The 19423-nt window shown below is 42.5% G+C and overlaps 1 protein-coding gene across 2 annotated transcripts in view; it reads left to right on the forward strand.

Annotated features, from left to right (window-relative positions):
- Window positions 1-16928, forward strand: part of Ift52 (intraflagellar transport 52) — a 28085-nt gene extending 11157 nt beyond the window's left edge. Inside the window, exons 7-14 of one of the 2 annotated variants that reach the window (XM_013010739.1) lie at window positions 224-350; window positions 2762-2848; window positions 4053-4121; window positions 9480-9634; window positions 13006-13093; window positions 14016-14124; window positions 15152-15297; window positions 16456-16928. In XM_013010739.1, the coding sequence (XP_012866193.1) occupies window positions 224-350; window positions 2762-2848; window positions 4053-4121; window positions 9480-9634; window positions 13006-13093; window positions 14016-14124; window positions 15152-15297; window positions 16456-16503 (829 nt within the window). In that variant the 3' untranslated portion in view covers window positions 16504-16928. The remainder of the gene's footprint in view (window positions 1-223; window positions 351-2761; window positions 2849-4052; window positions 4122-9479; window positions 9635-13005; window positions 13094-14015; window positions 14125-15151; window positions 15298-16455) is intronic. The other variant, XM_013010738.1, reaches the window with a different exon arrangement.
- The last annotated feature ends 2495 nt before the right edge of the window (window positions 16929-19423 follow it).

The following is a 19423-nucleotide window of genomic DNA, read 5'->3' on the forward strand; positions in this document are numbered from 1 at the left end:
AGTCTCTCCTGCCCGGGCTGGCTTTGAACCGCGATCCTCAGATCTCAGCCTCCTGAGTAGCTAGGATTACAGGCGTGAGCCACCAGCGCCCGGCTAAATCCCAATTTTTGAGTTAAACCAAAGTTTAGAAGAAACTTTGCATTTGAGGGTAAATAAGAAAGATTGTTTTGAGATTTAAAAATATTTTTAAAACATATGGGCATGTTACTTTAATTTCTAACAGGGCTCTCACCTTTGTCTACCCTTTTGGTGCCACATTGAGTGTCATGAAACCAGCAGTGGCTGTTCTGTCCACAGGCTCCGTCTGCTTCCCACTCAACAGACCCATTCTGGCTTTCTACCATTCAAAGGTATTCCCTTTCTTAGATATGGGTATATTTGTTACCTTCAACAATGAAACTACCTTACCTTTTCATAGATAAAAAACTTTATATATGGGGCTGGGAAGGTGGCTCAGTGGTAGAGTGCTTGCCTCACATGCATTAGGCCCTGAGTTCGATTCCTCAGCACCACATAAACAGAAAAAAGCCAGAAGTGGCATTGTGGCTCAAGTGGTAGAGTGCTTGCCTTGAGCTGAAGAGCTCAAGGACAGTGCCCAGGCCCAGAGTTCAAGATCTGTGAGCAACACACACACACACACACACAAACAAACTTATTTTATTTTCTCACTAGTCTTCATGCTAACTTCTGAGAAGTAGGTTATTTTATGATGGTACTGTGGTTTGAACTCAGTGCCTTGTGGTTATTAGGAAGGGCTTTGCCAGTTGAACTTCCTTTCCAGCCCTTTTTTATTTATTTATTTTCAAGTTTTTCTTTGGGCTGGACTGGACCTCCATCCTCCTATTTCTGCCTCCTTGGTAGCTGGGATATCAGATATGGACCACCACACTTAGTTTTATAGGTTGAGGTAGAGTTTTGCTAACATTTTGCTCAGGGTGGCCTTGAATTATTGTCCTTCTAAACTTCATTTCTGAAGTAGCTGGGATAACAGTTGTGAATCACTGCACCTCACCATTGAAGTTGTGTTTAAGGATTCTGTATTTCACTCATGGAAAAACATTGAGCTGAACAGTAATTGGTGGAGTCAAGCCCTAAGCCTAGCTCTTACCTTCCTAAGTCCCCAAACTTGGATTATTTATTTATTTTGCTGGTCCTGGGGCTTGAACTCAGGCCTGGGCTCTGTCCCTGAACCTCTCTACTTGAGCTCTTTACTACTTCTGGCTTTTTCTGCTCATGTGGTCCTGAAGAATCAAACCCAGGGCTTTATGCATGTGAGGCATGCACTCTACCACTAAGCCACATTCCCAGCCCTCCAAACTTGGATTTATTTTTATTTGTCAATATGATGATAAAATTGTGTAGTTTTTTATTTTATTTTATTTTTTTTGTTGGTCGTGGTGCTTGAACTCTGGGCTTGGGCACTGCCCCTACACTCTTCAGCTCAGACTAGTGCTCTACTACTTGAGCCACAGTGCCACTTCTGGTTTTCTGGTGGTTAATTTGAGATAAGAGTCTCATAGACTTTCCTGCCCGGGCTGGCTTTGGACCGTGATTCTCAGATCTCAGCCGCCTGAGTAGCTAGGATTATAAGCGTAAGTCACCAGGGCCTGGCTGTATAGTTTTGGGTTTTTTTTGGCTAGTTACGGGGCTTGAACTCAGGGCTTGGGCAGTGTCCCTGAGCCTCTCTGTGCTCAAGCTAGTGCTCTACCACTTGAGCCACAGCGCCACTTCCGGCCTTTTCTGTTTATGTGGTATTAAGGAATTGAACCCAGGGCTTTGTGCATGCTAGGCAAGCACTATCACCAAGCCACATTCCTAGCCTGGCTATGTAGTTTTTTAAAGAAACATGTATTTCAGGCTACTTTGTTTTTTTTTGTTTGTTTGTTTGTTTGTTGTTGTTTTTTTTTGGTCGGTCGTGGGGCTTGAACTCTGGGCCTGGGCGCTGTCCCTCAGCTCTTCAGCTCAAGGCGAGTGCTCTACCACTTGAGGTACAGCACCACTTCCGGTTTTCTGGTGGTTTATTGGAGATAGGAGTCTCACGGTCTCTCCTGCCCTGGTTGGCTTTGAACCGCGATCCTCAGATCTCAGCCTCCTGAGTAGCTAGGATTACAGGCGTGAGCCACCAGCGCCCGGGCCAGGCTACTTTGTTATATATATTGACAGCTTAAATAAACCTGTGTAAAAGAACCCATTTTAGTGAAACCTGACCAACACTGTTTATAGGCATTTTTTCAAATGCAAAATACTTTGAATTAGTTAGAATTGACAAATATGGAGATTTTTTTCTTATTAAATGGTTAACCCTTCTTTTGTATAATTGCTCATGTTTATAGCTTGGTTTTCACTTTGGATCTTAAGCAGTTTTTTTTGTACTCATAAATGTCTTTAATTCCACATAGAATGTTGTGGGTTTTTCTTTTTCTTCCTTCAAAATTATGACTACATATGTATCTGTGTATATAATCTATATGCACATATTATACATACATAATAACAATTGGAAGAAAGCTATAGAGTCTCCTTAATACGACCTTTGTTAAACTGAGACAGAGGAACATAGAAGTATCTACAGTGAAAGGCAGGCAGGTTAATGTGTGTTTTCATAGTTCTGTCTTTCTCAGCTGTTAAATCACAGTGTGAGTTTGCACTTACCTAATCCGTGAGAGAGTTGCTGGCATGATGATGACAATAACTGCTTGGGAACAGGGTGCATGCATTGTGCTTGGGATCTGAATATCTGACATTGCTTTGTCATCAACAGAACCAAGGCGGGAAACTGGCAGTGCTTGGCTCCTGTCACATGTTCAGTGACCAATATTTGGATAAAGAAGAAAACAGCAAAATCATGGCAAGCTTTTCTCTTTCACAAAGTTAATATATACTGTGTATGATTTTCACATCATTTAAAAATAATCAGTAAAAATATACTGATAAGTATACTTATTCATTTATAACCCACTCCTTAAAACGCATTAAAAATACAAAATTGAATCATGGATAGCCCTTGCGAAAGCAAGTTTATAGTATGTGGGAGACAGGAAGATTAGTAAATCCTCTCTTTTGGAGGGGCAATACTAGGGTTTGAATGCTGGGCCTCATGCTTGCTAGGCTAGTGCTCTACCACTTGAGCCACATCTCCAGCCCAGCTTTTTGCTTGTTATTTTGGAGATGAAGTCGAAAATTTTTTTGCTCGGGCTGGCCTCAAAGTGTTCCTCCAGATCTTATCCTTCTGAGTAGCCAGGATACAGTCATGAGTCACTGGTGCCTGTCCAGAAAGAACTTGCGAGCATGCTGAGTTGGGGGCAGAAGCTGACATAAGGAGAAAGCTGATGAGAAGCTAACAAGGAGCTTTTAACTTCATACTGAAAGTCACAGGGAGCCCTTGGAAGGTTGGAAACATCCTTGAACATAATCAGATCCCCGTGACAATCATGGGGAAAGTAGAGAGGAAGAGGCAGCCCAGAGCCAGTTAGGAGGCTGGGAGCATTAGCCAGGCAAGAGAACATCAGAATTGAGTTAAGATTGTAAAGGGTGAGTGGAGAGGAAGGGTTGACAACATGAGTGGCAGTTATGAAGGGCCATGTATAGGACTGTTCACTGCAGTTCTGTGAGGAGCAAATGTCTCCACAGTGCATCCAGACTTGTGCACAGTGGGATTCCAGCCATTTACTTGTCAGAGGAAAACATGTCCACTCAGGCTTTTCATGAATGAAATTAATTCCTTAGCCTATAATTGTTGTACTGGGAGGTTGATTGTGTGGTGTTGGGAAGTCTCAGTTAATTTTTTTTTTTTTGCCAGTCTTAGAGCTTGAACTCAGGGCCTGGACACTGTCCCTAAGCTTCTTTTGCTCAAGGCTAGCACTCTACCACTTGTGCCACAGCGCCACTTCCAGCTTTTTTTGTTTATGTGGTACTGAGGAATCAAATTCAGGGCTTCATGCATTCTAGGCAAGCACTCTACCCCTAAGCCACATTCCCGGCCTCTCAGTTAATTTTGATTTGCTTTCTCAAATAGCCAGTTGTCTAATTCTGTGTTTATTTTTTTAATCCAGGATGTTGTTTTCCAATGGCTCACAACAGGAGATATCCTCCTAAACCAGATTGATGCTGAGGACCCAGAGGTAGGAGCTTAGGCATCATTAGGAAAGTTACATGTAAAATGGCTTCAGCTTCTCAATACCACTTCTAATAGCTTCTAACAGTCTGTCTTACCTAATATGTAAAACAATGGCAAGAAATGAAGCTTTTGGGGGAGAGAAAGGTCATATTGTAGAAAACAATTAAGTCAACAAACTATATAATTAGTCATAGATACAATTGATTGGGGGTAGATTTATGTGTGTGTGTGTATATATATATATATATATATATATATATATATAAATTTGGAATTTAAAATATACTGTCTGGGTTGAGGCTATAGCTTAATGGTAAGGTAAAATCCAGGGTCCAATCCCTCGCACTGGAAAAAATAAAATTAAATAAAGTTCATACCTGTAATCCTATCTTCTCAGGAGTCTGAGATCTGAGCATCATGGTTCAAAGCCAGCCCTGGCATGAAAGACCATGAGACTCTTATCTCCAATTCAGCATAATAAAAACTGGAAGTAGAGCTGTGGCTCAAGTGGTAGAGTGCTAGCCTTGAGTACAAAACCTCATGGACAGCACCCAGGCTTGTAATCCTAGCTACTCAGGAGGCTGGGATCAAAGCCAACCAGGCATGAAAGTCCTTGAGACTCTTATCTCCAATTAAATCCCAAAAATAAAAATAAAAGCTGAAAGTAGAATTGTGTTTCCTGTGGTAGAGTACTAGCCTTGAGCACAAAAGCTCAAGGATAACACACAGGTCCTGAGTTCAAGCCCTAGGACCAACACACACATCCAAAAAATAATGATGATAAATGATAAATTTATTGATCTGGGATTATAGACATGCACAAGCACATCCAGCAAAAACTAGTTATTTTGTGATGCAATGTCAGTCTTCAGAATTTTAGGTTTAAACTACCTTTATTGCTTTTAGAAATAAGGTGGGTTCTAGTGGCTCATGCCTGTAATCCTAGATACTCAGGAGGCTGAGATCTGAGGATTGTGGTTCAAAGCCAGCCCAGGCAGAAAGTCCCTATAAGACTCATAGCTCCAATTAACCATTCAAAAACAGGAAGTGGAGCTGTGGCTCAAAGTTGTAGAGTACTAGCCTTGAGTAAAAGGTTTCAGGGAAAGCACCTAGGCCCTGAGTTCAAGCCCTATAAAACAACAACAAAAAACAAAACAACAAAAAAAGAAATAACAGTTTTGAGGAGAACGATGAAAGGGGTGACTTTGATCAGGAGATATTCATAAGCTGACATGTTGAATTGAAACTTCTTTGTACAACTACTTAAAAGATAATTTTAAAAAATTAAAGAGGGGAAAAAGCACAATCCTGAAGACACTATGGTACTATTTCTCTGAAAAGGGGGCATGAGAAAACTATTCCTGGATTAGGAATCAGTAGCCTGCACTCTGAGTCTGATACCACCACCAGCTCTGGGACCTCAGCAGGCTCCTTCTGTCTTTTTACTCCATTGTCCTCATTTGTGAAGCAGGGACACAAATACCTATGTGCATTGCCTCACAGGATGATTGTAAAGCCTAACTTCAGAGATGGACATTTCATAAAAGTGCTATATGTCTAGCTTTCATTCACTTGTTTTGCAGTGTCAGAGTTCACATTGCCTTGTGCTTGCTAGGCAGTCATCCCACCTCTGAGCAACATCCTCAGTCTGATATTTTTTAAATATTTTATATGCCAGGCATTATATCATATTTTTGTCTGTAAGTCATCTTACTTAATTCCGAACTTGTGGGAGGTAGATGTCTTATTCCCATTTCACAGATGAGGAAACAAAAATTATACACGGTTACAGATAGCAAGCAAGTACAGAGTCAGGATTCAAACCCAGGTCCCTTGAGTTGAAGTCTGCTCATGGTGTAGTTTTTCTGTTTCTGAAACTGAAAAGGCAGGAAAAAGGATTTCTTGCTGTGTAGGTGGAGGAGATGGAGAAAGGCAGTCTTAGCCATCTCCAGGCTACTTCCTCCCACACAGCTTCCTAGAATCTGCCTTGGGGTAGGAAATAGGAGAGCCTCCAGTCCAGCTAGAGTCTGTGGAAACATTAAACATATCAATATTTTGTTTAACTTCCTCCTCAGAAGTGAGGTAAGCCTCTGAAAAGAGCTAGGGACAGCCAGGAATTTGCTTTCCAGTTCTCACAGTATCCACCCCTGGTCACTGCCAGTCCAAGTTAATGTGATGAGTCCAGGGAGCAGCACTAAGAGATGTTGCATCTGCACCTGTTCTGTGTTCCTACCTTGGTCCTGCTAAGTTTGTCAGTCCCATATCCCAGCTGAGGAAACTGAAGTAAGTGAGTCTTCAAGGTCTCCATTTAAGTCAATACCTGGCCATGCCATTGTTAACCCCTAGGTCAGGCAGTTTTTGGAGCCAGTTCCATTTCTATTGCCCTGTGGTTTACTGCTTACCATACCTGACATTACGCTAGTGCAGAAGGGAGGGATTCATGAAATACCAGGAGAAGATGATGGTATTAAGGTCTTTTTCTCAAACTTTGCATTTACCTTCCAGATTTGAGACCTAGTGAAAAAAAATGTACTTTGGGGGCTGGGAAGGTGGCTCAGTGGTAGAGTGCTTGTCTTGCAAGCCTGAGGCCCTGGGTTCGATTCCTCAGCACCACATAAGCACAAAGAAAAAAGCCGGAAGTGGTGCTGTGGCTCAAGTGGTAGAGCGCTAGCCTTGAGCTGAAGAGCTGAGGGACAGCGCCCAGGCCCAGAGTTCAGGCCCCACAACCGGACCCAAAAAAAAAAATGTACTTTTTTTGGGAGGCTGAGGCAGGAAGGTCAAGAGCTCAAGGCCAGCTTGGGCTACATAGAGATTTCCAGTCTAAACTGGGTGTGGTAGGATATACTTGTAATCTCAGCACTTAGAAGATGGAGGCAAAAGACTTGCAAGCTGGAGCCCAGCTTGAGATCCTGACTCAATGAAATGAAAAATAGGCAGGCATATCAGGGTCCCATCCCTATAATCCCAGTTAACGCAGGAGGCTGAGACCTGGAAGATAAAGGTTGAAGCCAAACTGGGCAGAATGGTCCAGAAGACTTCATTTCCAAAGATGACCCACACAAAGCTAGGTTGAAGTGTGGCTCAAATGATGGAGTACCAGTTGATCAAGCAAAACAAACAGGTGCTAGGCTCTCAGTTCAAACTCTGGTACCAGCAAGAATAAATGAGTGTACACACACACACACACACACACACACACACACACACACACACACGGCTTTGGAAAGTAAAATGCTAATCCAGTAGTATTGCAGAATGAGAAGTGCTGAAAACCTGAATTCCCTGGTTATTTCAGATTAAATCATGTTGTATCAGAATGGGTTTCAAACCAGGAAACATCTCAATTTCAAATGGTATTTAATAGAGTAAAATGGGAGCTCAATAAAGAGCTGTGGGAGTTTACCTAAAAAGTTGAGCATTGCTAGGTGTTGGTTGCTCATGCCTGTAGTTCTTGCTACTCAGGAGGCTGAGATTTGAAGATCCCAGTTCAAAGCCAACTCAGGCAAGAAAGTCTGTGAGATTCTCTCTTATCTCTAATTAACCACCAGAAAACCAGAAGTGGAGCTGTGGCTCAAAGTGGAAGAACACTAGCCTTGAGCTGTTCAGGGACAGCACCCAGGCAAGAAAAAAAAAAGTTTGACATAAAAATTTGCCAGCAAATCGGAAGACCTGTGATCCCAGGAGCACACAGTTTTGTTTTTTTTCCTAGACGCACAAGGCCTTGAGGGCTTCCTGCACCAGGATTTTGTGGGAAGATCTCTGTGCAGAGGGATAGGAGAATCAGCCTCAGGACCTTTGAGACTGCTGGCCCTTACCTGGTCTCTGTGGTGTGAGGGGTATCCCAACATAGTTAAGTTGTTTTACTGTTTTCTCCCCCACCCCATGTTACATTAGAGGCTGAAGTCTTGGAAACTGCCACAGGAAATGTAATGATTTATGGTCTTTCCTTAATTCTTGTTAAAAAAAGAAAAAAATTTTTTTGAGAATCCCCACGCACAGTGACTCATACCTGTAGTCCTAGCTTCTTGGAAGGCTGAAAATGGAAGATGATGGTTCAGGGTCAGCCAAAGCAAAACGTTTGTGAGAAACCTCATCTTAAGCAATGAAAAGCTGGGTGCAGTGGCATGCGCTTGTCACCCCAGCAATGGCACAAATAGTAAGATTGTGGTCTGGACCCACCAGGGTAAAAATGAGACTTTATTTGAAAAAATAATGAAAGAACAAAAAAAGATAATTTGAGGATGAGGAGAGCTTGTGCCCTTGGGCTGTTACATTACTTCTGTAATGCTCAGGCGTATCTTCCCCAGAGCCAGAGGTAGAAAATGCAGGGAACAGTATGTTTTGGGAGATTTTAGAGGACCAGTTTCTCAACTTTTCCCAAGAAGGCCCCATAGCTAAGTGCAGTTCAAAGGGCAGTAAGAAGTAAGCTTGTCAACATACACTTTTTTAGTTTGAGTAAGTAATACATATTCACATAGTGCAGGATTGGAAAGCATACACAGTGAATAGTCTTTCTTGTATCTTTCAGCCCAGCTACTTTGTTACCCTCCAGTGACAACAATCTTAGCAGTGTCCCGTATGTGCTTCCAGAGACATTTTATACTTAAATGAGCAAGTATGTGTATTCTCCTCCCTCCCCTTTTATACAAACTATAAATATACTGTGTTTGTATACTGTCCAGCATCTTGCTTTTGTGTGTGTTTGTGCTAGTACTTGTGCTTGAACTCCAGGCCTTATGCTGTCACTTGGCTTTTATTTCTCCCTTTTGGTGCTATGTCACTTGAGTCACACCTCCACTTCTAGCTTCTTGTTAGTTGGAGGGGAATTATCTCAGATTTGTCTGCCCAGACTGGCTTTGAAACCTTGACTCTTAGATCTCAGCCTCCTGAGTAGCTAGGGTTATAGGCATGAGCCACCAGTACCTGGCTGTACTTTCTTTATGTTTGCCTCTGTTTTCTTATTAAAATAGAAAATAAAGTCAACCGTAGAGATTACATAAAGCAACTTGTCTTGGATGGTTGTAGTGACAAGTATGCCTTAGAAAGTGAGAACACGAGGGATTAGGGAGGTAGTATGAATTGCTGAGTACTCACAGATGAAAGTGTGAAATTAGACCAGTCAGCAGGGTTGTGTGCCTCTCCAGCTGTGGGAAAGCTTTGCAAGTAATTGGAGAGTTGTACTTAGCTGGCCTTGGAGTTTATTTAGCCCTGTTTATTCCTCTTTCTGTGATTATAAACAGATACTCAGATAAAGCTCTTGGCAAGAAGGTGTAAATATTAAAAATTGAGACCTGAGAGGCAAAGACTAGAGGATACGCTTTCATTTCTGCTCAGCTAAAAGGAACTCTCTTGTGGCTTTCAGATTTCTGACTACATGATGCTGCCCGACACAGCCACCCTGTCAGAGCGGCTCCGAGTGTGTTTTCAGGAGGGTGATGAGAACCCGCGGGACTTTACCACACTCTTCGACCTGTCCATTTACCAGCTGAATACCGCCTCCCTCCCCAAAGTCATCAAGTCAGTACCTGGAGCTCTCTGAGCTGCACTGCAGTCCACTCTGCGTTTGGTGTGAAAACATGAGCCTGGGGGCAGTAGTTAGGGGCTGGAAACCTGTTCTTAGATCTGTGATGAGGTCAACAGAGAAACGTGTGGGATGTGTGGCTGCTGTAGAGGAACTGCCAGTAGTTATTAGCCCCTGTGTGTTCCACTCTGCCCCCAGCCTTTAGGAGGAGCGGCCTTTCCTGTTTGATCAGGGCATTTCTAGTTTTATTATAGAATCCTAAATCCCAGAACTCACTCAGTAAATCAAAGTTGGTGGTTCAGTGCCATTGTCTCTGCTTTAATATTTCAGTAGTGCTCTGAGCCTCATACTCACATAAGGAAACAGAGATTTAAAGAAGGGAACATAGGAGAAAGATTTATAGTCAGGCCTGGATGACTTTCAAGCTTCTTCTATATTAGTGTTTACTTCTTTTTTTTTTTCCTCTCTGGGTGACAAAGTCAAGGTATAACATTTTGAAAAATTAACTAGATAAGTTAGAAGCCAAGGGTGCAGCCACAGACACTTTTTTTCCTACCCTTATGTTCAGAACCAACAAACACTGAACACCTACAGTGCCAGGCACTATGCCTGAAATTTCCAGTTTTATGGGGGAGACAGACAAAGTTCTCATACAGACTTATTAGATAAATCCTAAGCGTGGAGAAAAATAAAGCCAGGAGCACAATGAAGAAAGGGAGTTTGATTTGACTGAGATCCTTCTGAAAGAAAGGCTTTCTTAGCTTATTACTTTAACCAATACTTTAGGGTCTGTGTCTGCTGTGGATTGTGGGCCTTCAGGGCTGAGTGGGATTTCAGAAGCTGAATGAGGGCATTAGGAGAGGGTGTTCTGCAGCACAACCTGCTGTGATTAAAGCCTCCCACCACTCACACTCGTGATAATGTTGATGCTAGGGGTAGCACAAAGCTGAGGACCAGGCCAGATCTGTGAAATGGGAGACTAAGAGAGTCCTTCAGCAGAGGGTCATGGTTGAATCTCTGCTTTTCAAAGCCAGCCAACACAATTTCTTGCAGCAGTTTGTATAATTCAGTTGGAATCAGGAAACGAGGTGAAGACAATGGTTAAGAGACTTGTGCAGATGAGGTGGTGGAAAGGTGGAGCTCTGGTGATCTCTCTTCCTCTTCAGTTCAGGACTTTCCTTGTAAAAACAATTTTTCAGGAGGCTATTCCACTAGCCAGCTGCAGTTCATCCAGCTTCTGCTCTTTGGACCTAATTCTTTTTTGGTGTGTTCAGACCTGCCCAGGATAAGCGTTCGTAGTTGTTGAATGAAGGATTGCTAGAAACTGCGACTTTTTTAGTTTTTGTAGAATCAAATAGTGGCTCAGCCACAGCAGAGGGCAGTAATTACTGGTTTACAACCTTGATATGGTATGTTTGGGTATCTTTATTTGCTACTAACATCTTTTGAAAGCAAAATATCTCTTTTCTGCATTTTTTTTCCTTTGGCCCTGGGCTCAAGGCTAGCACTTTACCACTTGGGCCCCAGTGCTACGTCCAGCTTTTTCTGTGATTAATTGTAGATAAGAGTCTGACGGACTGCCAAGCCTTGATCCTCAAATCTCAGCCTCCTGAGTAGCTAGACTTACAGGTGTGAGCTACCAGCGCCCAGCTTTAAGTTATTTTTGTGGGCTTCTGTAAACGAGGGGGTGTTTCTCTGAAGTAACCCCCTTCGTTCATCCCATACTTATTGATGCCGATGGGATATGAGGTCAAGACAAATAGTGTGGAATCCCACCCACCCAGAGTTCATGGTCAGGTAGGTAAGGATTGAGACCCTAAGTGGCAAAAGGGCATTACCAGAGCTCAGGCTAGAATGTGGAAATTAAGATTCACAAATTTGTATTTAGCTCTTCTATTAATTCTTCTCCATTTCCATACAGATCAGCCTTCTGAACGAGGCTTTGCTTGGCTTCAAGACTAGTTTCTTCATTCTATATGTGCTAGCTATAAGGTGGTGAGCTGAGTGGAGAAAGGGAAGACTTAATGGAACAAAACATTTGCTCTCCATAGTCAGCTCCACAGGGGCAGAAAAGCACAAGTTCATGGCTAGATGGCTAAGACTAGTGCTCTGCAACAGAATTCTTTGTGTGTTGACTATGGGGACCATAGTTTACTGTTCCTGTGACTTTTGCTTACTGAGTAGATTGAATTTGGAGGTTTTATTTTTAGGCTGGTGAGATCCACGCTCCCATCTTACCTCTGGTCCTTACAAACCATGTGGACCTGGAAACTTACTTTAAGTGTCTACACCTCAGCTTCCTCTTCCTGAAGACATTATACCCATGGTCCAGGCTTGTTTTGAGCATTTGAAATTGAGTTTAGTACGTAGTACAGGGTTAAGTACCATGTAGTAGGTGCCTAGAGTAAAGTTACTTGTCTTCACTCATTGGAAATCTGCTCAGCTGATTGCCTTTCTGCAGTCACATATCTCACTCCTTTCTGAAATCATGGAACCTTCCCTGAGCCTTGTATACCCATTGGCATTTACTTTTCTAGCTACATTTGAATGCCACAGATATGCATCAAATTCAATTTGGGTGAAAATATTTTAATTTGCTTTACCATCAGAGTCCAGCCATCTTATAAAATTATATACAATGCAAAAACTATGTACAAATAAATGTTAGAGTGAAGCAAAGGAGAAGCCACCATAGCCCAATATCACAGGGTAAGATTAGCGCTTACCTATAAGCTCCCTCCTACCACTTTCCCTGTTGTTCTGTGACAAAACGCCTAGTCTCCTTTCTCATGCCTCTGCCTGGGACACTTTTGAAGACACCACATGACTTCTCTGAGGGCTCCTCTGACAAACCACCCCAGGCCCTTTCCTGTCTCCTGATTTGCTTCTTCTGAATATTGGAATGTTACTGGGTTTTGTGTTTACTGTTTCTCCTCCCCTGGAATGTAAGCTTCATGAGGGCCTGCCCTGGTGTCTGTTTACTGCTGCTGTACTTGTAGTGCCTTCTTTGTAGTGGTTAGTGCAGTAGGATTTGCTGAGTGAGTGAACCAACAGATGTACACATAATACTTGCCAGAGCAGTCTTCAGATTGGATTCCTGTCTCTTGTTGATGGAAACAAACAATGAGTCATGGGGATTTCTTTGTGCCTCAGGTAAAATCCAGAAGCCTGGTACTTGAAAAGTTCTCCTATCTGTAGAATTGAGGCCTAATGGGATCATTACATTAGCTGGAACAACACATTTTGTATATTTTATTAAGTAGCATTGAACCATCATCTCTGATGCAGAACAATGTAGGGAACAGTTAGATATGCTTTCATGACACCTTGCCTTGATTCCTACATTTTCGTTCTATTATAAACACAGGGCTCATGAACAGCTAAATGTGAAACATGAACCGCTCCAGCTCATCCAGCCTCAGTTTGAGACACCGCTGCCAGCCCTTCAGCCTGCGGTAAGCATGCTTGGGGAGTCCTGCTGCAGAGCCCCACCATATGTCCTCACTGTGGGCCCTTCCAGACATCAATGTGGTGCTCCTTATGGAGTCACAGCTCTAAACTTAAACATGTTCTGGCACCACAACTGTGAGTACTCTGTACAGACTTCGATGTGGGGGGTCTCAACTGATAAATCCAGGGCATTTTTGATCTAGCATTAACCAAACCTATCTTACAATATCCTATCTCAATGTATTTTGCAGTGTTATAAACTATCAGGCTACAACTTGCTAGCTTGAAACTAGCCACGTGGGAGTGTTTGCATCATAGAAAATGTCAAATCCTAGAGCTGATAGTTAAATGTTTACTAGTACACTGCTGGTTCATGCCTATGCATTCTGACTCCTAAGTTCATCCTTTCTACATGAGTCTGTATTTGCTTCCCAAATAATGTTTGTCCCTAAAGGAGCTCATGATTGAGCTGTGTGTCAAGGTGCACATTATAATCCCAGCATTGCAGAGGCCAGGGCAGGAGGAACCCAGATTTGAAGCCAGTCTTGATTACAGGGTGAGATCCTATCTCAAAGACGAAAAACAACAACCCCCAAACCCCCTCATTATTAAATGAGAAACAGGTTTTATAATCAGATCTTCAAAACAAACCTAAGCCCCAAGCTTTGCATTGTTTGTGAGTTAACTGCCATCAGTATGCTGGCTTGGTTAGTTTGATATTGTAGTTGGTTCCCTTTGGTTGGTTATTGTGTGCTGATAGTCCAGTTTGCTCTACATCTAATGGGTGATGGATGGGGGAGGCAATGGGAATTTGGATAGTTCATCCCAGGGGAAGGCCTGAGTTTGCTTTGTTTCCCATGTGTCTCTTCACTCATTATTAGTTATGGCTTTGAAAACATCTTTCATAAAAGACTGCATTTCCTTTAGGTTTTCCCTCCTAGCTTCAGGGAACTGCCACCTCCTCCTCTGGAACTGTTTGACTTAGATGAGACATTTTCCTCTGAGAAGGCACGGCTTGCTCAGATCACTAATAAATGTGAGTTGGACTAATACATTTTCTTTTCTTTTATGAGGTTTATTTAATCACAACCTCTGAGATAGGCTATCTGACAAAGCTTAAAACAAAGTGTGAAGCCAGAGCTGGGGGCTCACACCTGTAATCCTAGCTATTCAGGAGGCTGAGATATGAGGATTGTGGTTCAAAGCCAGCCTGGGCAGGAAAAGTCTGTGAGACTCTTATCTCCAATAAACCACTCAGAAAACCAGAAGTGGCACTGTGGCTCAAGTGATAGATTACTAGCCTTAAGCTAAAGAGCTGAGGGACAGCACCCAGGCCCAGAGTTCAAGCCCCACGACCAACAACAACATAAAAAAAAAAAAAAAGACAAAGTATGTTTAAAGTTAAATTTTTATTCATTGTGCATGAATGATAATAGTTGTTTTTCTTGAGGGCAGTTACTTAGGTGAGTGATTATAGATAAGATATTAAGCAAAAAGCCAAAGGTTTCAGCTTTGATCTCTGTAGGCCTTTAATTCTGACCCATTGAGTGACCTTGGCTTCCATCTAGCAAATCTAGATCATTGGTCTTGGGAACAGTTAGATTAGAAAAGCTAGTCAGGAAGTTGGGCGTTGGTGGCCCATACCTGTGATCCTGGATACTCTGGAGGCTGAGACCTGGAGGATCTAGGTTTGTCATGTGCCCAGGCAGAAAAGTCCATGAGATTCCATGTACAAAATGAACAACAAAAAGCAGAGCCAAAGGCATGACTTAGGAGGTAGAGTGCCAGCTGAAAACAAAGCAAGCTGAACAAATGTGAGGCCCTGAGTTCAAACCTAGGTAACACTAAGGAGAAAGAAAAAGATCAGGGAAGGAAGGAGGGAGGGGAAGGAAAGAAAGACCTAGAATTTGTCAGTGTATAAGTCCTGTGGTCATATCATTCTAGGAAGAGGTGATTAATCTTGAGATATTCAGGAACTTAACAGGGAATACTTACTAAAATACACTGTGTGTACTTTGAGGGCAGAAGTGAAGGGTTAATCTAACTTTATTTACTGTGTGTAGGTACTGAAGAAGACCTGGAGTTCTATGTCAGGAAGTGTGGTGACATTCTTGGAGTAACCAGTAAACTACCAAAGGATCAACAGGATGCCAAACATATCCTTGAACACATCTTCTTCCAAGTGGTGGAGTTCAAGAAATTGAACCAGGTACAGAGTGCAGGAGGCTCACTGAAATGGGGCCATTGAAATGGCAGTACTATGCATAAGCTGTGTTTTATAACATTCATTAGTTCTATAGGTACTTATTAAGTATTACATATGTGTACACTAGACAGTCCTTATGCTTATGGAGCTGTACGCTCCAGACAATGAACAATAATAGAATATATAAATACATCACCTAGCATGCTAGAAGATGATAAATACTATAGTATACAGAAAGTGGCCAAGCCAGAGGGATCTGGTATGCTAAGTTGGCACTAGTGACTGGTGGTATAAAATAGAGTGATCAATCAAGGCTGGCTTACTGCACCATTGATTTTAGAGCAAAGACTTGAAGTCATCTGAGGGATTTAGCCATGCAGATAGCCCAGCTGTAATCCTAGCTACTCAGGAGGCTGAGATCTGAGGATCGCAGTTCAAAGCCAGCCAAGGCAGGAAAGTCCTCCAGACTCTTATCTCCAATAAACCACTCGAAAACCAGAAGTGGCACTGTGGCTCAAGCGATAGAGTGCTTGCCTTGAGCTGAAGAGCGCAAGGACAGTGCCCAAGCCTAGACAGAGTTCAAGCCCCATGACCGACAAAAAAAAAAAAAGGTAGTGTCCCCTTCAGAAGAGCTATGCAGAGTCCCTAAGGCTGGTAAGGAGTCTAGCAGATTGTCTCCAACTATCTTTGCTAGTACTCATCATGGTGGGTGTGGACATTGGTCAGAAAACTTGTCCTGGTTGTAAAAACTTGATCCTCAGCTAGAATTCAGCCTTAAAGCTAAAGAGAAAGCCGGGCTGGCGCCGGTGGCTCACACCTGTTTTCCTAGCTACTCAGGAGGCTGAGATCTGAGGATCGCGGTTCAAAGCCAGCTCAGGCAGGAAAGTCCATGAGACTCTTATCTCCAATAAACCACTAAAAAAACGGAAGTGGTGCTTTGGCTCAAGTGGTAGAGCGCTCGCCTTAAGCTGAAGAGTACAGGGACAGCGCCCAAGCCCAAAGTTCAAGTCCCACGACCAACAAAAAAAAAAAAGGCTAAAGAGAACCTGTGTTCTACTTAATGATGATTGCAAATCTCTCATTAACATGCAAAACACTAAAGAATTCATATTTCAAGGTCTATACTGCTAAAACTAAAATTCTGTTTATTCTCTCATCTAGGAACATGATATTGATACAAGTGAAATAGGATTTCCTAACAATTTCTGAGGACTTCCTGTTGGAGCATTTCTGCCTCCTGATTCTCTTTGTATTTTTGAATCATTCCTCAACTCCTTACCAAAGGGTGTATATCCTTTATATCCTCTTTCCTCTATAAACTGTGGAAATCTGTGCCTCTTCTGCAGCAGCCATATAGGTAAGGTTTATAACAAAAAATCCTTATGGAAGAGACATTCCATTTTTAAAATTAAATCTGTGTCAAACCTGTACTTTTACAATTTATGAAAGTCTGTCATTGAAGTCTTTTCTTCTGACTCCAGGATTTGTTTCTTATGGAAGACCTATAAAACTCTCAAGCTTTGGGAAATACTGCACAAATTTCTGGGCTAGTTAAAAAATAATACAAAATTTAAACTCAGTGTGTTTGCCCCACTGTACCTAAGGAAAAAGATAAATGAGTAGCTACCTTCCTTTGATCGCTCACCATATTGTCTGCCAGCTGTCCATTGGACACAGCCATCTGCATGCAGGCTGTGGTCTCCATCCACATTTTCTCCCTCATGTGAATTTCTGGAGAACTTGATTATATCATAATTTTGGGTTATAATGCAGGGTTAAATGTGGTGTTCTGTCCCAAAGAGGCTTAAGAGCATTCTCAGGGAACAGTGAAAGAGATGGTTTCCATCTAGCAAGAGCAGTTGATAGGTGGAAATGCACAGTAGTGTATTTGAATATACAGAGAACCATCTCTGGGGGACATCAGAAGCCAAATTGAAGGTGGCAGAGCTTCCAAAAGAATATTTGCTCCTAAGCCGTATGTGGTGGCTCACACCTGTAATCCTAGCTACTCAGGAGGCTGAGATCTGAGGATCGAGGTTCAAAGCCAGCCTGGGCAAGAAAGGCCATGAGACTATTACCTCCAATAAAACCACTCAGAACACCAAAAGTGGCACTATGGCTCAAGTGATAGAGTGCTAGACTTGAGCTGAAGAGCTCAGGGACAGCGCCCAGGCCCAGAGTTCAAGCCCCACGAACAACAACAACAACAAAAAGAATATTTCCTAATCTGGGTGCTGTTGGCTCCCATCTGTTATTTGAAGTTTGAACCAACTGAGGCAGAAAATTCTGAGATTCTGTCTCCAATTAACCAGTAAATTGCTGGACTAGAGTGTGGTTCAAGTGGTAGAGTGCTAGCCATAAGCAGGAAAGCTCAACTCAGGCACTGAATTCAAGCCCTAATATCTGCAAAATCAAAGAGCAACAAAAAAATGACAGGATCAAATTTATCAGGAAACAAAAACAAAAAGTTTTTTGTTTTTGTTTTTGCTGGTCCTGGACTTGAACTCAATCAAGGTTTGGGTGCTGTCCCTGAGCTGCTTGCTTTGTGCTCAAGGCTAGCATTCTACCACTTGAGCCATAGGGCCACTTTCAGCCTTTTCTGAGTAGTTTATTGGAGATAAGAGTCTCACAGACTTTTCTGTGTGGGCTGGCTTCAAACCACTATCCTCAGATCTCAGCCTTCTGAGTAGTATAAGCTACTGGCGGCATAAGCCACCAGTGCCCAGCAATAACAAGGTTTTTTTAAAAAAAATATTATTTGTTAGCATTTATTAGTGGTATAAGGAAGGTTAATTGTGATATTTGTTTGTTTGGTTTTTTTTTTTTGGGGTCCGGTCATAGGGCCTGAACTCTGGGCCTGGGCACTGTCCCTCAGCTCTTCAGCTCAAGACTAGCGCTCTACCACTTGAGCCACAGCGCCACTTCCAGCTTTTTTCTTTTTGCTTATGTGGTGCTGAGGAATCGAACCCAGGGCCTCATGCATGCAAGGCAAGCGCTCTACCACTGAGCCACCTTCCCAGCCCTGTTTTTTTTTTTTAATGATTTTTTTAGATTAGGTGATTACATAAATTTCACATATTTCACAGTATTGTGGAATAGTGATACTTAGGTAAAGTCACAAAACACATTTTAACCTTCACAAGGCAAGTTGTTATTATCATGGTCTATAAGCTTTGTGAATTCTATGAGCTTTGACAATACAGCTATTTCTTCCACATCAGGTGATACATTTCTTGCCTTTTGCTTAGTGTAAGCTGTTCGCTCTTTCCCACTCATTCCCTCCCTCCCATTGCTGCCTTTGAGTTGCTTAGCTCATTTTCATCAATGTCCAGTGCAGCTGATGGGCCCCTCTGTTGTATCTTTTCCTGTTTCCCTCTGATTCTGTGTCCTCTTCCTAGCTTCCCTCAGATGTGCACATATATATAGATACCATATATGTGGTCAAGAACATGGAGTCATTTAGAAATGAGTGAAAGTCCTTCGTTTCTCGGGTCCTCTTTACTTTGTCTTATATCCTTGCATTATGGCTTTAGTATCCACATATCAGGGAGAACATGTGCCGTTTGTCTCTTTGTACTTGGCTTGCCTCGCTCAAAATGATTTGCTCTAGTTCCATCCATTTCCCTGCAAATGCCATTATTTTGTCCTTTCTAGTGGCTGCATAATAGGTACCACAATTTTTGGATCCACACATCTGTAGTGGGGCTTCTGGGTTGTTTCCTTATCTTGCCTATTGTGAACAGTGCTGCAATGAACATGGAGGTACATGTGTCCTTGTATCCTGGTTCCTGTTGCTCAGGGTAGAATGCCTAGGAGTGGTATGGCTGGGTCATAGACGAGGTCTAAATTTAGCTTTCTGAGGTATCTCCAGACTGCTTTCCAAAGTGGTTGTATTAGTGTACATTCCCACCGGCAATGCAGTAGGGTTCCTCTTTCTCCGCATCCCCTCCAGCAATAACAAGTTTTTGTGGATGTGTGTATGGGGCTTGAATTCAGGGCCTGGGGGTAGGGGACACTGTCCCTGACCTTTTTTGATCAAAACTAGTGATGTACCACTTGAGCCACAACTACTTCCAGTTTTTTGGTGGTTGATTGAATGAGTCTTTTCTGGCCAGGCTGTCTTGAACTA

The sequence above is a fragment of the Dipodomys ordii genome, unplaced genomic scaffold, assembly GCF_000151885.1.
Source record: "Dipodomys ordii isolate 6190 unplaced genomic scaffold, Dord_2.0 Scaffold13, whole genome shotgun sequence".
NCBI lineage: Eukaryota > Metazoa > Chordata > Mammalia > Rodentia > Heteromyidae > Dipodomys > Dipodomys ordii.